At 37.9% G+C, this 20,605-nt stretch overlaps 1 protein-coding gene across 3 annotated transcripts; it reads left to right on the top strand.

The window, feature by feature from the left end:
• The first annotated feature begins 3,051 nt into the window (after positions 1–3,051).
• LOC137185197 (deoxyribonuclease-1-like 2) lies at positions 3,052–20,587 on the top strand. 3 transcript variants are annotated; one of them, XM_067593525.1, is made up of 10 exons: positions 3,053–3,191; positions 10,614–10,788; positions 12,489–12,577; positions 14,177–14,188; positions 16,227–16,313; positions 16,677–16,774; positions 17,835–17,947; positions 18,190–18,347; positions 18,712–18,808; positions 19,260–20,587. In XM_067593525.1, exons 2-10 carry the CDS (start codon positions 10,621–10,623, stop codon positions 19,389–19,391), a joined length of 954 nt encoding a protein of 317 aa, XP_067449626.1. In that variant the 5' UTR covers positions 3,053–3,191; positions 10,614–10,620; the 3' UTR covers positions 19,392–20,587. The 3 variants fall into 3 exon arrangements, with proteins under 3 accessions (XP_067449627.1, XP_067449626.1, XP_067449628.1); XM_067593526.1 differs by lacking the exon at positions 14,177–14,188 and having other exon boundaries at positions 3,052–3,191; positions 12,489–12,589; XM_067593527.1 differs by lacking the exon at positions 14,177–14,188.
• Positions 20,588–20,605: the final 18 nt, after the last annotated feature.

The raw sequence follows: 20,605 nt of genomic DNA, 5'->3' as shown, positions 1-20,605 counted from the left end.
GATATTTATTTTAGGGTTCTTACATTCAGATAGAAAATTACGCTTGGTCAAATCAAGCGGCAACCTCATGGGCTGAAAAATGAAGCCAATGCGGAAGTGCCAAAAACCTGCATTCTCTCTAACAGCCAGCAGGGGGCGACTCCACTGGCTGCAAAAAGAAGTCCGATTGTATGGAAGTCTATGAGAAAATGACTCTACTACCCCTCTCTTGATTTATTACCTCAGTAAACTGTTTCCTAATGAGTTTATGGTCTCAATCACTAGTTTCATGTCTTCTTCAATACAGCATGATGTTCATTTTGTAAATTATGGTCCCATTTAATTTAAATTTGACGATAAAGCAGGGTGTGCTTTAGGGCGTGGCTACGTTGTGATTGACAAGGCACTACCACGGCGACAACGTTGCTTACGTAACGTAACCATTGCATATAGGCCTAGCTGTTGCTATTTATTATTGTGTTTTCAGTTCACTGAAGTTAGTTGAACTTTGTGGTCGCCTAAAAAACGTCTTGTTCAGCGTTTGGTTTTAATAAAAGACCAATCAGTGAGTCGGATGATCAGTTTTGCCGGTGTGTACATTTTGTTTTAACGGTTTTAGGCCTGTTTTTCGCTAGCGAAAATTAGCATTAGCATTAGCATGATGCACCGTGCACCGTGCTAACCAAGCTAGCAGCTAGTGCTATGGTCAGCTCAACCCTCTCGTCCAAATATGGTCACTTCTGGCTCCAAAAATCAAACATGGCGACGGCCAAATCCAAGATGGCAACGGTCAAATCTCTACACTCGAGGCTTCAAAATGGCAGTTCGCAAACCAACGGGTGACGTCACGGTGACCACGTCCATATTTATATACAGTCCATGGGTCAAATTCAAAATGTAAAATTCAGATCTGATCATCCGGGACACTAAAGAACAGGATGTTCACATCTGAATTTTACATTTTAAATTTAAATTTGACCTGACTTGAATTTTTAGATGTTAATTAAGCTGGCTGACACAGAGCAACCAGAGTATCTAACCTCTGTATTGTGATGTATTTCTGAGTGAAACAGGACAGACAGGACGTAACATTTAGAGGAATCTGATTTGAACGTTGAAAAGTGGACGTGTCGTAATGAACCTCAGCTCCGTGCCGCTAAAAGTTGAGGGTTGATTGACGGCTGGATGTCATGATATTATTATATATATTGAAACTGGTTGGTTCAAACCTACGTAAGCACACGTTATATTTTGTTTTACAGAAGGAAAACATGATTGAATTTTGATATAAAAATACAAAGAAATTGTTTTTTTTTTGCTTTTTTTTTTGGCATATATTGTTATATAAGTGTACAATATGACTGAGATGTGATCTAAAGGGTTAAAAAAAAAAAGAAGGTATTTTTTTCATTTAATCTCGACTTTAAACATCAGAATTTTCTATCTGAATGTAAGAACCCTAAAATAAATATATACTTGAAGTAAAGTTTTTGAAATTGAACAGCTTGAAAGTGAATATTGAGAGTTTCACAAAGTGAAATTCAGAAAGATGGTTTACAAAGTCAAATATTTCTGTACAGTAAATTCACTGGTATTTAAATTTCAACATGTAGTATTCAGTAGTGATTACATTTGAAAATTAAGTTGTCAGTGTAATTCAAATTATTAAGGCAATGATGAGCTTCCATACATATAAAGAATCAGAGACGAGTAGGGTCTAACTAACAATCTTTTGGTGACAATAAAGGAGTTGTTTTTATTGTTTTGTTGTTTTATTGCATTCCCTCCAGATGTATATAAAATACTCTACCTTGAATAATACTTTGTCTAATATGTTTTTACCACAAAAAGGTTAAAAGTATCTCATTGAAATCCTTAAAACAAAATCTCCTCCTTCTCCCTCATTGCAAAATGCAGAATCTCTGAATGTGTAAATATTGTGTATAAATAAAATGATGCACAAGACATCCAGAAATTTAACATGTGATGAGATGGTGCAGCTATAAAAACATGGAGTCGTGGGTTGGAATAATGCTTTAAAATGTGGTATCTTCACATATTTGATTTGCATCTTTTCTCTCTGATGTTATGAACAGTGGTGGAAGAAACATTCAGATCCTTTACTGAAGTAAAAGTAGAAATACTGGAGTCTCAAAATACGCCGATACAAGTAAAAGTCCTGAATTCCCCAAAAAAGTATAATCAGCAAATTGTACTTTAAGTATCAAAAGTAAAAGTCCTCACTATGCAGACTGAGTGTTATATTATTACAGTATATTATATTATACATGTATATATATATATATATACATGTAAGAGCATTTTAAGGCTGCAGTATAAACATAAGGTACGTTGTGCTTCAGTGGAATGAAAAAACAAAATCAAGCTTTTAAAATGTTGAGAAAGAATTTAAATCAAGAAAATGTCAAAGAAAGAGATTTAAGGTTAGAAAAGTTATTAAATCAACAAAGAGGAATGTACGGAGGCATAGGAGAGGAAATCCAACTAAAAGTGGTCATGACAATGTTAAAATGAATGTGAACAAACATCTGAACAAATTCCTGTTCTAGTTATATATAAGTACCAGAATTTAATGTTCATGTATATATATATGACAGATTGACTGATAATTGTCCATATTTTCAGCAGCTTTCAGAGCTTCATCATCCAGATAAACAGTCAGAGAAGATCTCAGGAGAGTTCTGTTGTGTTTCTGTTCATATTAGTGTTAAAGGTAACAAACAAGCAGATAAATGAACAAAGAAAAAGTCAATAACAACACAGTGACAACAGTAATTAATTAGAAGAGACGTAATTAACACCTGGCAGAAGAAACGATAATAATGGGAAACATTATTATAATATACAGAAGTCAGTAGGTTGGTTATATAATACAGGCAGGGTCAGGGAAGAGGTTGTTTGTTTGTTTGTTTGTTTGTTTTTCTATAGATGAATCTACACACTCCGATACAGCAGGTGGCGGTAAACACCTGTAACGTTGGTTCCGCCAATAAACACGAAGAAGAAGGAGGACGAGCAGGTGGGGGAGGGGGAGCAGCAGGAGGACGAGGAGCAGGAGGAGGAGGAGGAAGAGGAGCAGGGGGAGGAAGAGGAGGAGGAGTGTAAAGAATGTAAGGCGGCAGCAGCAGCGGCGGGTTGAGTCTCCACCCTGCAGCTGCAGACCTGAACAGACTCTCCGCTCACCTGAACAGGTAAGAAAACCACTAACACTGGACTAAACTGGGACTGGACCAGTAACAGCTGCTGGTTTCTTCAGTGTGTGTGTGTGTTAAAGTGGTTTTTGGTCCGTGTGTGTGTGACAGTTGAAACGTTTGAAGTGGTTTGTGAGGACTGTGTGAGTCTGGTTCAGGTGTTTGTTGTTTTCTTGTTTCGTGTTTTTTTGATTCTCGTTGTTTTTTTTTTGTTTGTTTGTTTTTTGTGACATTTTTTCTGTTTTTATTTCATTCAGACAAGTTCAGCCAGGTCTGACTGATACACTCTGATATGAGCTTCTTCCATTTATTGAAATCATAAATTGTTGAGATGAAGTCAAATATGATAAACAGAAATACTTCAGACGTATTTGGATCAGTTTATACATCTTGTTTATTATTTATTATCTCTGGAGCTTCATGACCTTCGACCTCTAAAACTTGTAAAACTTTTCTGTTCTTGTGTTGAAACCAGTATGAAGTTACTCAAACTGGTTCATTCAGACTCCTGTAAATGTTTGAAATTCTCTCAGACCAAACACGTCTTTAAACTCAACATCAGACATTTCAAACTTTACAGTTTTGTAAAGTTTCAGCAATAAGTTGATGAACAGAATATTAATCACAAATATTCTGTTCATGAATTAAATGTTTGAGTCATTTTTTAAAGCAACAATTGTGAAAAACCAGTAAACTGAATATATTGAACTGTTGCTCAGACAGAACAAGACGTCAGACCTTTTATATATAAACTGATTCATCTGTGAAAATAATCGTTAACAGGATTGAAATTAATTAATCAATCAGATTTTTGAGGGTTGAAGAGGTGAAACTTAGTGGCCGTCATGAAGTCAAACGTCCACATCAGAGTTTCTGAGTTGTGATGTGACAGATAAACTCGTTAATATTAATTCATTAACTGACACGCGGAAACAAGCTGGTTGGTTACATCATCTGTCAGGTTAAATGCAGCAGAAGCATCCGGCTGCATCCTGATTCTATTAGATTGAATCCATGTTCCCACCGAGGATGCAGGAGAGATGCAGGATGTGAGGAAAGGAAACAAGGAAACATGTCTGTAGAGAAACTAGTGCTGTTTGGATCGTCTGTTTGGATCAGGCTGGTTGTTTGGTCTCTGGTGTTGCTGAAGAATCGCTCATCCAAACAGCTTCACACTCGACTCTTTGCTTCCTCAGCAGAACAACCGCCAAACAGGAAGTCCATCAGATGAACAGATGCGGAGAAAATCAAGTGACTGACGGACGGAGAGTCCTTCCTTCTTAGTTTAGATGTGTTTATAAAACATTGATGGTCAGATGAGACGTCTTTTCCTCTGAAGCATCAACTGATCAGCTGTCAGTCAGCTGTTTCCTGCTCATTTCTACTGGCAGAATGTCTTTATATTATTTATTCATTACTTGCGTCTGTATTTATTGATATTCTGCATGTGAATTAATGGTTTAATAACCCAGAATATGATCAGAGTGTCAAACCCGACGCTCAGGATTCAGCCTGTGACTCAATAAATGATGTAAAATATAAATGTTTCCTGCTGACAGAAAGACTCTCTGACTTCATCAAAGTTCACGGAGGAAACGACAGATCATGAAAAGTAAAAACCTTCTAATAAATGAAGAAAGTTGTTTATGGTTCGTTTGTTGATCAGACTAATTAACAGATTTTTAACGAGATGCTGAATCAGAAAATAAATCAAATATAAATCTTGTGAGTGATTCACTTGAGTTTAATCTGTAATCTGTCACTCAGTGATCATGTGATATATCAGATCAGTCTGATCAGCTGCAGTGTTCGATCAATAACTGATATCCAATAACTGGGAGCTTTGCAAGATGGCGGACCGGAACGACTTCCGAGTCAAGCAAGCGGCGAGGAAATGTCAGATAAGATACTCAAGATGTTCCTCCTGTAAAAGTGTACGCTGCCTCATAATGTGATGCGTTTCCTGTTGAAACAGGATGTTGTGGTGCGACATAAATAAATGAAGATAGTTTGTCAGGATTTAAGAGACACAACAGATGATTTGAACCCAGCAGACAGATTCAGGATCTGGTTGGTTCTTGTGTCTCAGTGAGTTTAGCAGCAACTGTTGGACTGTCAGTGTTGGACTTAGTCGTTCTAAACAGTAAATGAATGTACTTCAATGCAACAACAATACAAACTTAAGCCGGAATAATGACGTTACAAAGATCACTGGTTTCATCTTTAACAATGTGTTGTATTTTAAAAGCTTGTTATATTATCCATTGTGTCAAATCTTCATCTGAAAAGTAACTAAAGCTGTCAAATAAATGTAGTGGAGTAGAAAGTACAATATTTCCCTCTGAAATGTAGAAAGTAGCATCACATGGAAATACTCAAGTAAAGTACAAGTACCTCAAACTGTACTAAAGTACAGTACTTGAGTAAATGTACTTAGTTACTTTCCAGCTCTGCTAATTATAAAGTATTACAACTATTAATCATGTATTCTGCTCTTCTTCTTCATCTTTAGAACGACTCTTAAAGGCAGTTTGTGATTCAGTCTTGAAGGTTGAAACACAGATAAAGTTGTGTGTGACTGAGCCGCTGGGAGACGTCAGACTGTTGTTTTGAAGGAGTGTTGGAACTCTGAGCAGAAGTCGCTTTACCGGTCTGACCACCTCCAGGCCTGCGAGGGAGGGGCTGCTGGACTGCTGTCACCCTCAGTATCAGCTTCATGATTAAGTGTGTCTGTGATCGCAAAACCAGTATCTACAGCTGCTAGTTGAAGCTTCCTCGTATAGTCACATGACTGGACACGAAGTGTAGTTTAAATTTCAAAATAAAAGCGCAATACAACTTTATTCACCAAATGTTTTTGACCAACTTGTTTTCCATCAATGTCCATCAATCAGATTTATCATCTTTTTAAAATAGTTTTGATAAAATACAATATTTACTCTTAATTGGACAAAGACGTTTACAGACTAAACAAACTGTGTGAGTTTATTTCATGTCAGATGTCAGTTTGAGGGTTTGCGGTGAATCGCAGCAGAGACGTCATCAGCAGCAAAACTTATTTTTTGTGTGGTGGATGTATGATCAGAGACGCCGTTTTAGATTGACGACTAAAGTTTCTCTCTCGATTGTCAACTTTTGTCTCAGACGCCCCAAAATCCCAAAGTGTGAAGGAGCCTGAAGATACATCCAACACACAGTCTGCTCCTCACAGCGCCTCCTTTTCTCTGCAGACGGAGGCGACTTTAGCTGCTCAAGACGTTTTTGAAATGATGAGTTGACAGAAGTTTAGTTTAAAAATGATGAGAGCTGCATTAAAGGTCTCAGTTTGCTTTGAACAAGCTGCCTGTCGGGTTGTTGAACAGCATCTGAAACTGTTCACAGTGTCAGAACTGTGGAGGCTGCGTTCAATGACAGTCAGAATATAACAGCATGAACGTGTTTTGAGGAGAAACTGTCTGAAAGTCTCCAGTTAAGAACTGCAGGCAGGAAAACTTCAGTTGAAGAATCCTGAGTTGTTTTAGTTGTCTGAATGCTGAGTTTGCTCTTTAATCTGGAGGTTTCTGTTTTGCAGAGACTTATAGAAAAAGGCACCACTGTGTCCATCATCATGAGACAATTCATCTGAATTTCAAGATGTTCTGTTTTTGTATTTGTGGAACTGTAAATTATAATTCACGTGGCCGCTCTGGTTTTGGTGCAGGACTCATATAAACCAGTCAATCTTCAGTCTTCATATGTGGTTGGACAACGTGTTTGTTTCCGGTGTATATGATCACCAGTGCTTGAATTGTAATGAACATCTTTTATCAAGCTTTTATTCTGAAAATGCACTGGATTCACTAAACTCTAAAGATTCAGATGTTATGCTAGTAGCAGCTAATGTAGCCTTGACTAGAGGTCACAGCCAGACCTGATCCACGATACGGTCGACTGAGAACCAGGAGTGAATTTAAAGTTATAATCACAAAAATGTTTTAAATGCTTCAAACACAAATTTCTATAAATAACTGAACCTCCTGCACCAGCAATAAAACCTGCAGCCGACTGAGCGAAAGATTGACAACCTGTTTTAATATCCTTTACATTCACTTCTGACCTCTAAATCAGAGCTGCAACGATTAATCGATTAATTGTTTGGTCCATAAAATGTCAAAAAATGGTGAAAAATGCTGATCAGTGTTTCCCAAAGACGTCGTCCTCAAATGTCTTGTTTTGTCCACAACTCAAACATATTCAGTTTACTGTCATAGAGACCAAAGAAACCAGAAAATATTCACATTTAAGGAATCAGAGAATTTGGACTTTTTCTGCTTAAAAAAATGACTCAAAACAATTAATTGATTTATCCAAATAGTTGGCAACTAATGGATTAATCAGCTTATCGTTGCAGCTCTAATGGAACAGACAACATTCAGCCGCGCTAGATGTCAACAAACAACTATTCGCTGTGTAAAGAAACAGTGAAGTAATGACGTCCTGAGCAGAGAATGAAGTCACGACTCAATTATTAAAAATAGTTGGAGATTAATTCTCTGTCGATGGATTAATCTTTGCAGCTCTTAACACTCAGTTTCCGCCTGCGGTGATCAGAGCAGCTACGTCCACTCGGGTATCGAACATATTGACATACAGACTCAAACGAGACCCGATCAGACTAAGTAGAGTTTGGACCCGGTGCGACTTGTGTTGGTGCTGGTCTCCAGAGGTCTGCTGTTCTCAGTTCTTCTTACTCCACACGCCCACATGTAGCCTGAACACTGACTCAAGTGACATCATCAGTGACATCATCATCAAAAGGCTTTATATACTATTTTAACACACGCTAATGAAATTAGTGGAGTTGCCTTTTTAAAGGACGAGTTCACAGTTTTCCAGTCTGTCTTAAACCAACAGTCATCAAATGAACATTAAAGCTGTTTTTCTTGCTGTAATCATTCCTCCTGTTCATACTGACCATTAGAAGATCCCTTCATAATGACCTTACAATGGAAGTGATTGTGGACAAAATCCACAGTCCTCCTTCTGTGCAAAAAAAATGTATTTAAAGTTTATCTGAAGCTAATATGAAGCTTCAGCGTCCAAATGAGTCAAATCAAGTAGATATCTTTCAACGTTACAGTCTTTTTAGTGCCAAAGTCCCTCTTTTTGTTACTATACTTCCACCTGCAGCTCAACAGGGAAACACTGTCCGAGGAAACACAAAGAGGGAATTTGATGCTAAAAAGACTGTAAATGTGTCAGATATCCACTTGATATGACTAACTCAGACTGCTGAAGCTGAATAGAAGCTTCACACAGACTTTTAAATGACTGTGTGGACACACTGTGGATTTTATCCTCCATCACTTCCAGTGAAAGCACATTTGAAGGATCTTTTAATATCCAGTATGAACAGGAGGAATGATTACAGCAAGGAAAAACTCTTTCACTGTTACTATGGACACCTGACTGCTGGTTTAACACACTGGGAACACTGGGAACCTCCTTTTTAAACATAACTTTAGGGAGAAATGTCACAACAAACTGGTTCTTGCTGCTGAAGGATTGTCACTCTCTCTCTCTGGTTTAGTGCTGCAGGTCTGGACATGCTCACACTCATCATCATCATCATCATCATCATCAGACCAGTCCAACCACTCAGCCACAGTCATACGTCACCTCCACATTCACACTCTAACGCCCATTAATGCTTTGAAAATAATCCGATGAAGCTGTTGAACTGAATGAGGTTGAGTTAATATTTAATATCAGTCATCTTCTTCCTGCTGAGAATGACTGAGCGGTTAACCCCCTCCCCCCACTACACACACACACACACACACATACACACACACACACACACACAGGAAGGAAGTGTTAATCATTCTCCTCTGTTTGCTGCAGTCTGGAGGTTCATGAGTTTGTTTCTCTTGTTTGAAACATTTTCAGTGAGCGTCACTTTCTGCCTCGGACAGATTAAATCAGTCTCTAAGTATTTTTCCACTTACGTGTCTCTTCCTGTTTGCAACATTGATGGTGTCATTTATTTATTTATTTATTTTCCTGTGAAGGGTCACTGACTCACTGTGTCATGTTTGGTTTCATTTCACAACACAGTTCATCCATCTGGGAAAAACACCAGACATCTGATGTTCATGTGTGAGTGAATATACAGTGTTGTCTGATAGCTGCTGGAGACATTTTATTAATCTGCAGTTCAAGATAATTAATCAAATTCTAACAGACTCTGACATGCAGTTTATAGCTGAGTTGGATGGTCTGAACTCTTGTCTGATGATTGATTAACAAGTTTCACGACCTGCAGGAGGAACCAAAAACATCTTCAGAAGCTCTTAACACTCTTACTGCTATTACTGCGGAAATGTCAGAGCGTTCGTAGAAACGCTTCGTACTTCTAAGAACAGAATCGTTCTCAGGACAGAGCTCAGAGAAACTTTCCTCTTCCAGCAGACCAATGAAACAACATATAAATAACATTACAGCTAAATGTATCTTCCAGTGAAAGCTGGTTTCATACAAACAGTATGAAAGAAACATGAAGTTTTCTCCTCACTAAGTGACTCCAAACATCCTCAACATGTTCACTGTTTACTGGATTAAACTGTTGAATCTGTTTTCTGTGTCACTACGATCAGTTTGAGAGTTATAAAGAGTCTCTGAAGGCTGTTAAACAGTAAACCTGCCTGTCAGTTTGTTTCTGTTCACTCTGTCACACACTCTTCAGCTTTTTATGCTCCTGCGTCACATGCAGGTGGTGAACGTTCCAGCTGCAGATGTGCATCATTGTTCAGAAACACAGTTCTAGATGCAGCATGCAGCTGTGAAGACGTTGGATTAGAAAGATTTAGTCCTTTATCATATATCATGATTACTATTACTACTAATATAAAAAGTAATAACATATCTAACACTATTTTACAATGCAGGTAAAACAGTCTCCATATGAACAGACACATACGATATACACTGTTGTATCCCTGGTACATATTATGAATCATATATATATATATATATATATATATATATATATACACACACACACACACAGTGCCTTCTTCATTCATAGTTGACACATGCTGCTGGATGTATTGTAATGTGCGTAAATTGTGTCTGAAGCCTTTTTGATGTCATCTCTCTAATATCTGTAATTTCCTATTTTGTTTTTATTTATTTCATTCAAATAGTTTTTTATCTTTCTTACTTATTAGCCTCCTGCTGCTACATGAGAATTTACCCTCCAGGGATCAATAATGTATATGTAATCTTTGACTGTGACTGAACAGAGAATGAACGTCAGTGTTGACTGTCTGTAGACGTTTTCCACCAGAAAACATCATCTGTGTTGTTATTTTATTCCTTTCTGTTGGTCAAATGCTTCATATTAATATTTAATGACATGTGTGTTCTTTGTTTTCTCCACAGTCCAATCATGAAGTGGCGCTCTCCTCATCTTCCTCGTCTTCCTCTGCTTCTCTTCTTTTTCTTCACCGTCTTGGTCGGAGCAGCGACGGCAGAATTCAGGATCTGTGCCTACAACGTTCAGAACTTCAACAATGAGAAAGCAGCAAACTACAGAGTGATGCACACGTTGACACGGGTAGAACACACACACACACACACACATACACATATATATATATATACACACACACACACCAGTGGTGGCTGGTGACTCAAAAAATTGGGGAGGACAGGAGGAAAACATGAAATCTTACAACATATATCATCAAACTATATCATCATCATCCCCCACCTGATGAAATCAGAGGGGGGGGGGGGCAATTTTATATGCCAATAAAACAATTTGCTTTTACAAACAAAAACCCCTGAGTGGTGTAAAGGCTGTTTCTTTAAAGACTTTTAGCATATACATGTGTCTAAACAAAGAAGAACTCATTTTAGCCATGGACTGGTTCAGATGTGTGATTTTACCAACAAAGTGAAATTTAAATTTACAGTATTGTTCTATTGTGACAACAGATTTATGTTCTCATCAAAAACAGACAATATATCACATGATTTACACATGTTTCCTGTGTATTTTCTTAGTATACAGAAATATAAAGTACCACAAAGCTTATAATGTGATACAGGAACAGATCAGTGCTGAATACTAGAAAGACTGAACTCTAAAAACATTCAGAGATCTAAAAATATAGGTTCACATCAGAAAGTATTAATGCATGTATCAAATACATGACTTACACACTCTCATCTATGTGCACGACATACAAAATATAGTCTACAAAGCTGACATGTTAACACTAGGGGTGCAACGGATCACAAAACTCATGGTTCGTATTGTGTCACGGATTTGAGTCATGTCTGTTCATGACTTGTACTTACAGCAGTTTGTTTACTTTGTCTTAAACGAGACATTAAATTTTGCAATTAATCTGCAGTTCATATGCCTGCCGAACCGTGGGGGGCGATCCGTACGGATCATGGATCAACTACAATCCATTACACCACTAGTTAACACTTGTTATTCTAGTTACTATAAGTTTATTACTCAATATACGTCTCAGCTTAAAAACGAACCAAAGAAACTGTCAGAAGCAAGCAGCCAGACCTCCTGCATACTAATCATACGACATCAACAGGTGACACATTATATGATTTCTGCTGCATTCTTGTTAAGGAGATAAATTCACACAGCAGCCACACAGAGACATTTAACCATCAGAGATGAAATTAGCGACCAAAGAGACAGAGAGAGAGAAGCTGTATCTGACTCACGTTATCTGATGTCTTCTTCTTTCTATCATGGAGATGAAGTATTCATGTCATAACATCCATTTGTGACTGTTGGTCATCTTGTTTGTTAGTTAACAGAACTTTATGGCTGCAGCTTAACCAGTCTGATATCATTAGCAACATGACAAACAAGCAAACTCTCCTGGTTGTTTCTCCGGTTGCTTCTCTCTCCAGCCTCCCTGGCGGTGTCCTGCTGCTGCTGCGCTGCACAGTCCAGATCATTTCTCCCATTAGCTTTACAACAGTCCTTAACAGTCCTTCCATGGATGTATAAAGAGTCCTTCAGGCTGCTACAACAAGCCAGCTGTTGCATTGGCTAACGCAAGGAACTATCTACTGCTGCTACTCTGCCTTACAGTGGAGAGAATTGAAGATGAAATCTGGAAACTATCATTGGACCAACTTGATGTCAATATTGCATTCTGGTTGTTAATTGGTTAGGGAGGACAACGTCCCTTGGAGTATCATTTTACATGTCATGGCCAATCACAGTAACAGTGATACGACGCTGTGAGTCTGACTGTCTCTCTGTGTGTGCAGATCGCTGCTCGCTGTGATATCTGTCTCCTGCAGGATGTGACGGATCCGGACGGTTCAGCCATCAGGAGTCTGCTGTCGTCTCTCAACAGGTACAGTGGAAGGTACTGGAGTCACTGGTTTAAACAAAGATGTCAGTAGTTCTGCAGCTGGTCAGTTTCACACTAAACTTCGTTCAGTTGACTGACGGGACTCAAACTACAGCCGAACTAAGTCGACTGTCATCAAAACACTGTTGCAGAGAGTAACGTTTCATCTCATCATCATTCAAGTAATATGAGAAAGACAATTAACCGTAAACAGGGAAGTACGGCGGCGTGCTGCTGCCACATCACACAATAATATTCACTTTGCTTTTTATATAACAAGAAACTTTTGGATCTAACAAGATGTTAATCATGTTATTAATGAGATAGTTTCCTGTTATAATAACAAACTTCTCTCATTATTACTAAATACTGAATTACTCTGTAACAAGAAATGTTTATTATAACAATACATCACTTTATCTCGTATCACAAAATGAACGTATCTCATTAAAACAAACTTCTCTCATTGTAACATAATTTGTTATAACAAGAAACTTCCAAATGCTGTTAAATCAAGAAAAAAGATCCACTCATTGACTTCAGAGGATATTCTAGTTTACATCAGGTAGAAAAGTATAAACTACTGGTTTATATGAATATTAACGTCCCTCAACCTCATTTCCTGTCATCTCTCTGCTCTCTGTCATAAAAACACAATGTCCAAAAACTCCCCTGAACGCAGCATAAAGATCACACAGATGTAAAATACAGACGACTGAAACGAGCTCACAGCATTTATTATCACCATGACAACAGTTAACATGTTTTAAAACATGAAAACACAGATTTCAGTTCTATGTGTTTTCCTCAAAAAAAAGTTCAGTTACTTTTCAGTTGCATTAAGATGCGCAAATACTGTTTATTTTACGAGTTGAACTGCTGGATACAAGACGTCTCCTCCTCTGTGCACTGCTGTACATCACACCTGTGACGTCACAAATCAGGTGTTAAACTGAGATCAAAGGTGAGAACAGAGAAACTTTCCTCCTTCAGCAGATGAATAAAAACAAACATCCAGCTGAAGGAGCAGGAGGAAACATGTTTGACTTGAGGACTGTTGTCACATATTATCTTAACTACGTTGTAACAAACCTGTTTATTGAAGCTTTTATCTTCCTGCTGTTGACACTAAGCAGCAGATCCTCAACAGACTTCCAGAAGAAAATACTTTAAATATTATAATCTGTGTCTATATCAGTAAGTCTTACAAACACACTTTGCATTTTAAACTTTTTTTTGCAGTTTTTGCTTTTAGTAGCTATATTATTCATCTGTTTAATAAGAAAAAAAGAGACCAAGTTCTTTTCCATGAAGATGTTTTGACAGAAGGATCAAACTGAGATCAGACTCCATCATGTCGCTTCATATCAGTCAGTTAATCAGTTGTTTTGAGGAAACAGCTGAAAGTACAAAATATTGCTGTGTTTTATAATAAAATTTTCCTTTTTGGATACAGGATCAAATGTGACATTTTTATTTCATGTTTGACGTTTTTCACTATTTGAAGTTAGTAAAGGCACCAGTGTAATAATGAATGTAACAGTATCACTGCTGTATTGATACTGATGGTAATATTATATCTCTGCTGTCTGCCTCCAACAGGGAAACTAACAGGTACGACAGATTTTTATCAGCATGTGTAACAACATCTAATTAAAATGAATCATCACAATCACCTTTAATTATTAAAGCTTTAATTACCCTCTTTACTAATCCTGATGTCTATAATAACATGTCAGCTGTCTGTCAACCAGAGGAAACGTCTCGTCATCATCACGTTTATCAATGATCGAGTATCGCTTAAAGATCAGACACACTGAATAATCCTGACTTTAATCCTGACTTTATGTTGCTAATCTTTAATCCAAACAGCATTATTTTATGTGCCTGAAGAACACAAAGGTTAAAGGAACAGATTTGTTCAGTTAGAGGACCAGCTGAGTTTAGCACAGAAACTGAGGGAAACTGAAAATAATACAGCTTCAAACAACTCGCAGTCTGTCTGAGTCACATGTTGTACAACCAGACATTTTAAAGGAAACTTTGTGGTTTAGCAGCAGTTAGCATCAAAGCTATTTGTTGACCAACAACTGCTGTTGTCAAAAGTCCAGAATCCTGTTCTCACTCAAACCCTGGGACTGAGGAAGCCAAATATCCCAGAATACATTTCACCAGTCAGTGGCGATGGCAGAGTTTATGAGAGTTTTGAGAGTTTTGAGAGTTTTGAGAGTTTATGAGAGTTTTGAGAGTTTTGAGAGTTTATGAGAGTTTTTGAGAGTTTTTGAGACAGGGATGTTGTTATAGTTGTTTTCCCAGGACTGCATCTCACCGTCAGTTGGTTATTTTTTCTCGGTAAATCTTCGGCTCTCAGGTACAGTTGTGTTGAAATATGATCGTCAAAGTCAAGCTGAGCTGCTGCAGATGTTCACTCTGCGTCCTCCAGAGTTTGTAGAAAGGCTTCACTGGGTTGTTAGCTGGAGTTTCTGACCCTTCTGTCTACTAAACCCACCTATGTACTGGGTGGACTGGTGACTGGTGACTGGCATGTTAGCTAACATAAAGCAGTTGCTGGATGGTGTATTTTTCCTCCTGTTTCCTGTCTCTGAACTAAGCTAAGCTACACACTTTCTGGACCTTCATTAGCTCCATACTGTAGGTCCCAAAATCACAACATGCTTTGTTTAAAAACCTTTTTCCAGTCTGACTGATTTCCAGACGTCAGGTCATGTTCAGAAAGATGAAGATGTATTAATAGACGGCTGGAGTTTGTCTAGATGCTGAAACTCGTTGACAGTCAGCTGAGCGGCTTAATTAAGTGTTACATCTAATTATATCTACCAGTTAAACTGGGATTTATTATGTCTGGATGAGAGACCTCAACATCAGCAATCTGAACCTAAAATGATGGTGTGGAGTCAGATGCAGTCATCAGTTCTAGTAACTAGATCAGAATTTATGATGATTTAACAAATAATTTAATATGCTGATAAATGCAGTTTGAACAGAGTAACGAGATGTAAACTTTCAACCAGAAACACATTTTCTATCAGTTTAGAAATGAAGGAAAAAAATGAAATTGTACCATAATTAATTAAAGGATTTGTGGATCAAGACTTTTGATGAAAGGTGTAATATAAGCTGTTAATACTGTGGATATTAATTATATAAGTACTTAAATGCCGACAGAATGATGGATGGAAATAATACTTAATATTTAATGATGATGGTTTATACGTCATATTTGGCCCAATTTAACCTTAAATATCATCATAAGTGAAACGAGGCGGCTGCTCTCCTCCTGGTGACGTCTGACACAGATCAATCTGATTAATTGGTGATTATGATGTTTAAACTCTGGTGGTCGGTGTGTGTCTGCTCATACTTAAACATGTCAGATGTTCACTGGTTGTTACTGTAATACAAAAATACCTCTTAACAGATGCATGTGTACTGGTCTGAAGGCATAAACCAGTGTAATGCATGACAATGATTATACATTTTATATAATAACCGAGCACTTTATTGGGATAAATTCTACTTTTATGACGCTTATATATTTTGTGGACAAAGTACACCAGTAAACCACCACTAGCAGCTCAGTAATAAACATAATTATCTGTGTGTGTGTGTGTGTGTGTGTGTGTGTGTGGAGGTATGAGGACTACACCTACAAGGCAGTGTCCAGTAAGAGTTTGGGAAAGTCTCCTACTGACCTGCAGAAGTACGTCTTCATCTACAGGTGAGACACGGCGCTCTGCTCCATTTCAAACCTCAGACTGGGATTTTAAAAAACTGGAAATGATGTCTTATTTTGTCAGACTGTAGAATAAAGTCTCTCATGTTCTTTGAGCTCTTTCAGTCCTTCACACTGTACTTTATAAAACTGCTCAGGTATTTGTTCAAATGCAGACAACAGATGTATTAAGTGGTGAACTGCCCCTTTAATGTTCAGCTCTGGACCAGATAAGAACAGTTTAGTTGTTAAATGTTTTTATCTCCTCTGTGAATGTTCATCTAATATAAACTGGATTTAGCAGCAGACCAGTAAATCCACCACATGACTTCTTCCTGTTCTGAACGTCTCCTCTTCGTCTCCCGACAGGACGGAGACGGTCAACGTGACGGATCAGCATCAGTACCAGAACAAAGACTTTTTCGTTAGACGGCCGTTTGTCGTTAAGTTCCACAGCAAAAAAACTGGTCAGTAGAAACAAAACACTTCAGTCAAATGAAGTTTATTTCACATCTCTTCTGGTTCTGGTTCATCATCAAGAGAGAGAAAAGTTTCATTTTGCCTGTTTGTGTTCTGAGGAGGCGACGATATGAGAGACTAAATCAAATCAAAACAACTTTATTTGTCCACTAGAAATTCATCTTTAGCTTGTCTGAACATTAATATCACATCATACGTCAACTTTCATCATTCATCACAAAGTTGTTTCTTTTCATCGTCGGCGTTCTGACAAGTCTGATGTCTTTTAGCAGCAAACACGTTGAAATGAAACAGCGTTTTCTATGAGAACAAAGTCTGTTTGAACATTTACATCATTTCAACTTTCCCTGAATTATTCCTACAAATGATGAGACATGTAAACTTTATGTTGAGGGAGAATAATTCTACAAACATCACGTAAGTGTAAGAATATTAGAAAACAGCAGTTAAAAAGTATCATCTGCACAATATGTAAATATAATATGATCCTGTTAATATTTTATAGAAAGGTGTTGAGACCCTTTATGTAAGAATTTAAGTTTCCGTTTACTTTAGTTTGTAATATATTTGAACATATGTGATGATGAATCTGATGTTTATATATGATGTTTGTTTTGATATTTGTGATATTTTTGATGTGTGGCCTTTATATTCCTGCTTCTTTTCTATGTATTTTATTGAATTATGAATTGATTGGAGATGTTTATCATCCTGGGCGGGTTGGAGAGTGTGTGTCAGCCTACGTATGGATGTGACCTGATGAAGATCAGAGCCGTTAAATCTGCAGACTGACAGCTGATCCAGCTGTGCAGCTGTTCACCAACACTGACGTCACTTCAGACGTCTCCTTTCTCTAAAAACGTGTTTCCTTGATTCTTCTTTCCTCGCAGCAAGTGAAGGAAACAAAGAGACAGTTAAAACAGATGAGAAACCTCCCTGAGCTGTGAATAACAGGAAGACAACTGGCTTTAACTCTCACATACTGACTGATTCTTATTCTTCCTCTTTCTCTGCTTCCGCTTCTCATTTTCTTTCGTCTGTTCACAGAAATCAAGGACTTTATCTTGGTTCCTCTGCACAGTGACCCCGGCAAGGCCGTGCAGGAGATCGACCGGCTCTACGACGTCTTTCAGGAAGTCAGCAAGAAATGGAACAACACGGTGAGAGTTTGGTAGGAAGGAAGAGAGAAACCTGAAGGTTCATTCAGACTGATTCAAGAGCAAAATTCATCTCATTCTTGTTCAGATTTGGCTGCTGGTTCCTTGTTTATTCACCTCAAACTAATGTAACTAAATACATTTACTCTGCATTTAAAGGACAAGTTCACAGTTTGTCCAGTGTGTCTTAAAGCAAAGTGTGTGTGTGTGTGTGTGTGTGTGTGTGTGTGTGTGTGTGTGTGTAGAATGTGATGTTTTTAGGAGATTTCCACGCCGGCTGCGCCTACGTGACCCGACACACCAAGAAGAACATCAGACTGTTCACCAATACAAAGTTCTCCTGGCTGATCGGAGACAGATTAGACACCACCGTCACCGACGACACCAGCTGTGCATATGACAGGTGTGTGTGTGTGTGTGTGTGTGTGTGTGTGTGTGTGTGTGTGTGTGGAGGAGGTGATGTGAGGGAGAGGAAGTGAGGAGCAGGAGGAAACATTTAAGAAAAGAAGTGAATTTTTCATGTTTTTATGAATATTTTTTAAAATATTTTTTCATTAATTTGTATCTGTACTTTCTGTATGTGTTTGTGTGTGTGTGTGTGTGTGCATGTGTGTGTGTGCGTGTGTGTGTGTGCGTGTGTGTGTGTGCGTGTGTGTGTGTGCATGTGTGTGTGTGCGTGTGTGTGTGTGCGTGTGCGTGTGTGTGTGTGCATGTGTGTGTGTGCGTGTGTGTGTGTGTGTGTGTGTGTGTGCGTGTGTGTGTGTCAGGATCGTGGTACATGGGAAGCCCTTCCTGAAGGCGATCTCGCCGTTCTCTGCAAAAGTCTTCAACTTTGCCCAAGAGTTCAAACTAACCAGGACCAAGGTTTGTCTGCCTGCGTTCTTTCTTTCTTTCTTTCTTTCTTTCTTTCTTTCTTTCTTTCTTTCTTTCTACACGGCTGTAACGTTACCAGACATTTTTTTAAACCACTTTGGTCCTGACTGAAACATCTCAACAAGTCTCTTGTATATATTGAACCACATCTGTGAAACTTACATTGAAATATTCAGTTATTTGTTAGTTTTCTTATGCACATTACATAACATCACCCACAGTGTGTGTGATATATATCTCACTACTATATGTATATATATACTGTGTTTATAGTGCAAACAGCTTGAGGTGGTGGTGTGTTATGTGTGTGATGTGAAGAAAACTAACAAATAACTGAATTCAGCGATTCGTTCGTCTTTTATTGGTGCAAAAAGTTTTTCTGTAAAATTTCCTCCTAAGTTCAACATGCACACAGACGTACCTGTTGTTGTTTGTCCACCAGGTGCTGGAGGTGAGCGACCACTTACCTGTGGAGGTGAGACTAAAGAGCTCCGCCCTTCTCCTTCAGGCCACGCCCCTCCTGTTCCTCCTCAGCGCGGCTGCGACGGCGCCGTTCCTCCGGTCCGCTCTGTGATCGTCTGCTGGAGTCTGCAGGTGTAAATAATCCAGAGAACCTGCTCAGTAAACTTTTCACTTTATTGGCTTTATTATATATTATATTATATTATTATTATATTATATATTTATATACGGGAATAAAAGGACAAATCCGTCTTTTTTACCCAAAATAACAAACTTTTTTCTTTCAATCACAGCTGAAATATTTCAGTTTGTTTTTTTTCTGAAGATGAATTATATTTTGGCGGTGACGTCATATTTATTTTCATATCCGAAGTGAATAAGCTGTTCTCTGCAGTGATCAAACCAGTATCTCCATAATGACAAATAATCATCATAACCTGCTCTGAAACGTTACAGAGTGCATCATTCACACCTTCATTCATTCCACTCAGTTATTATCTCTCAATAATAATAATAATCACTTTTATATCATCAACTACAGCAGCTTCATCTGCCTCTCATTCATTTCAGAGATTTTATATTTTCCACATTGTTTTGGACTCCTTGCTGCAGTTTTTTAACATTTATTTCCCTTTAAACAGTGAACCAATCAGCAGTGATTATCTGAACATGTGATATGTGACAGTAACTGTAATCTGAGTCAAACAGACTCTTAAACTCTGCAAACACTCAGCGATTGTTGTTTTTCAATCAAAGATGTTTTTATACTTTTTGTTTCAGAAGATGCCAAATACAAGAATTTAAAGACTTTAAAAGATAATTCCAGTTTATTACAACTTACTATTATAACTTTATCCATCAGTTGTATCAGTAATAATAATATTGTACCACAAGTTTTCACCAAAGAAAAACAAAATATTATCTTCCAAACACTGAGATGTGTTTGAAAGCTCTGGAGAAAGATAGTAAGAGGACCTTGATTTACTCAGGAGATAAATTCAACCTTAATTATATTCTGAACAGTAATAATAAAAGTAGTGAGGAGTCTATGATGGAGGTGTTTCTGGTCCACGTTGCTGCTGTCAGGTGGAGGTTTTTTGGTTCGTTCTGTCACTGAATGAATGTACGTACGTTAGATTCAACTTTAATAACACGTTGTATAAATGTTTGTCTCTCTTCTGTCGTCACAACATGTACAGATGTAAATATCTGGAATATCTCAGGAATGTTTTAACATTTATTGTTTGTGTGTTTTTAATATTCAGTAAACATTTTGATGTTGAAATTAAAATTCTTAAGATGTTACAATATGAAGTCTGTTGATTT

The sequence above is a fragment of the Thunnus thynnus genome, chromosome 6 (genome assembly GCF_963924715.1).
Source record: "Thunnus thynnus chromosome 6, fThuThy2.1, whole genome shotgun sequence".
Classification (NCBI taxonomy): domain Eukaryota; kingdom Metazoa; phylum Chordata; class Actinopteri; order Scombriformes; family Scombridae; genus Thunnus; species Thunnus thynnus.
Note: the sequence above shows the minus strand (reverse complement) of the source record. Positions and strands in the feature narration are given on the sequence as shown.

Coding starts and splice junctions, on each gene's coding strand:
- LOC137185197 (XM_067593526.1), top strand. CDS start 10,621: ATGAAGTGGCGCTCTCCTCATCTTCCTCGTCTTCCTCTGCTTCTCTTC. Junction 16,775..17,834: donor GTTCCACAGCAAAAAAACTG/GTCAGTAGAAAC, acceptor GTCTGTTCACAG/AAATCAAGGACTTTATCTTG. Junction 17,948..18,189: donor GCAAGAAATGGAACAACACG/GTGAGAGTTTGG, acceptor GTGTGTGTGTAG/AATGTGATGTTTTTAGGAGA.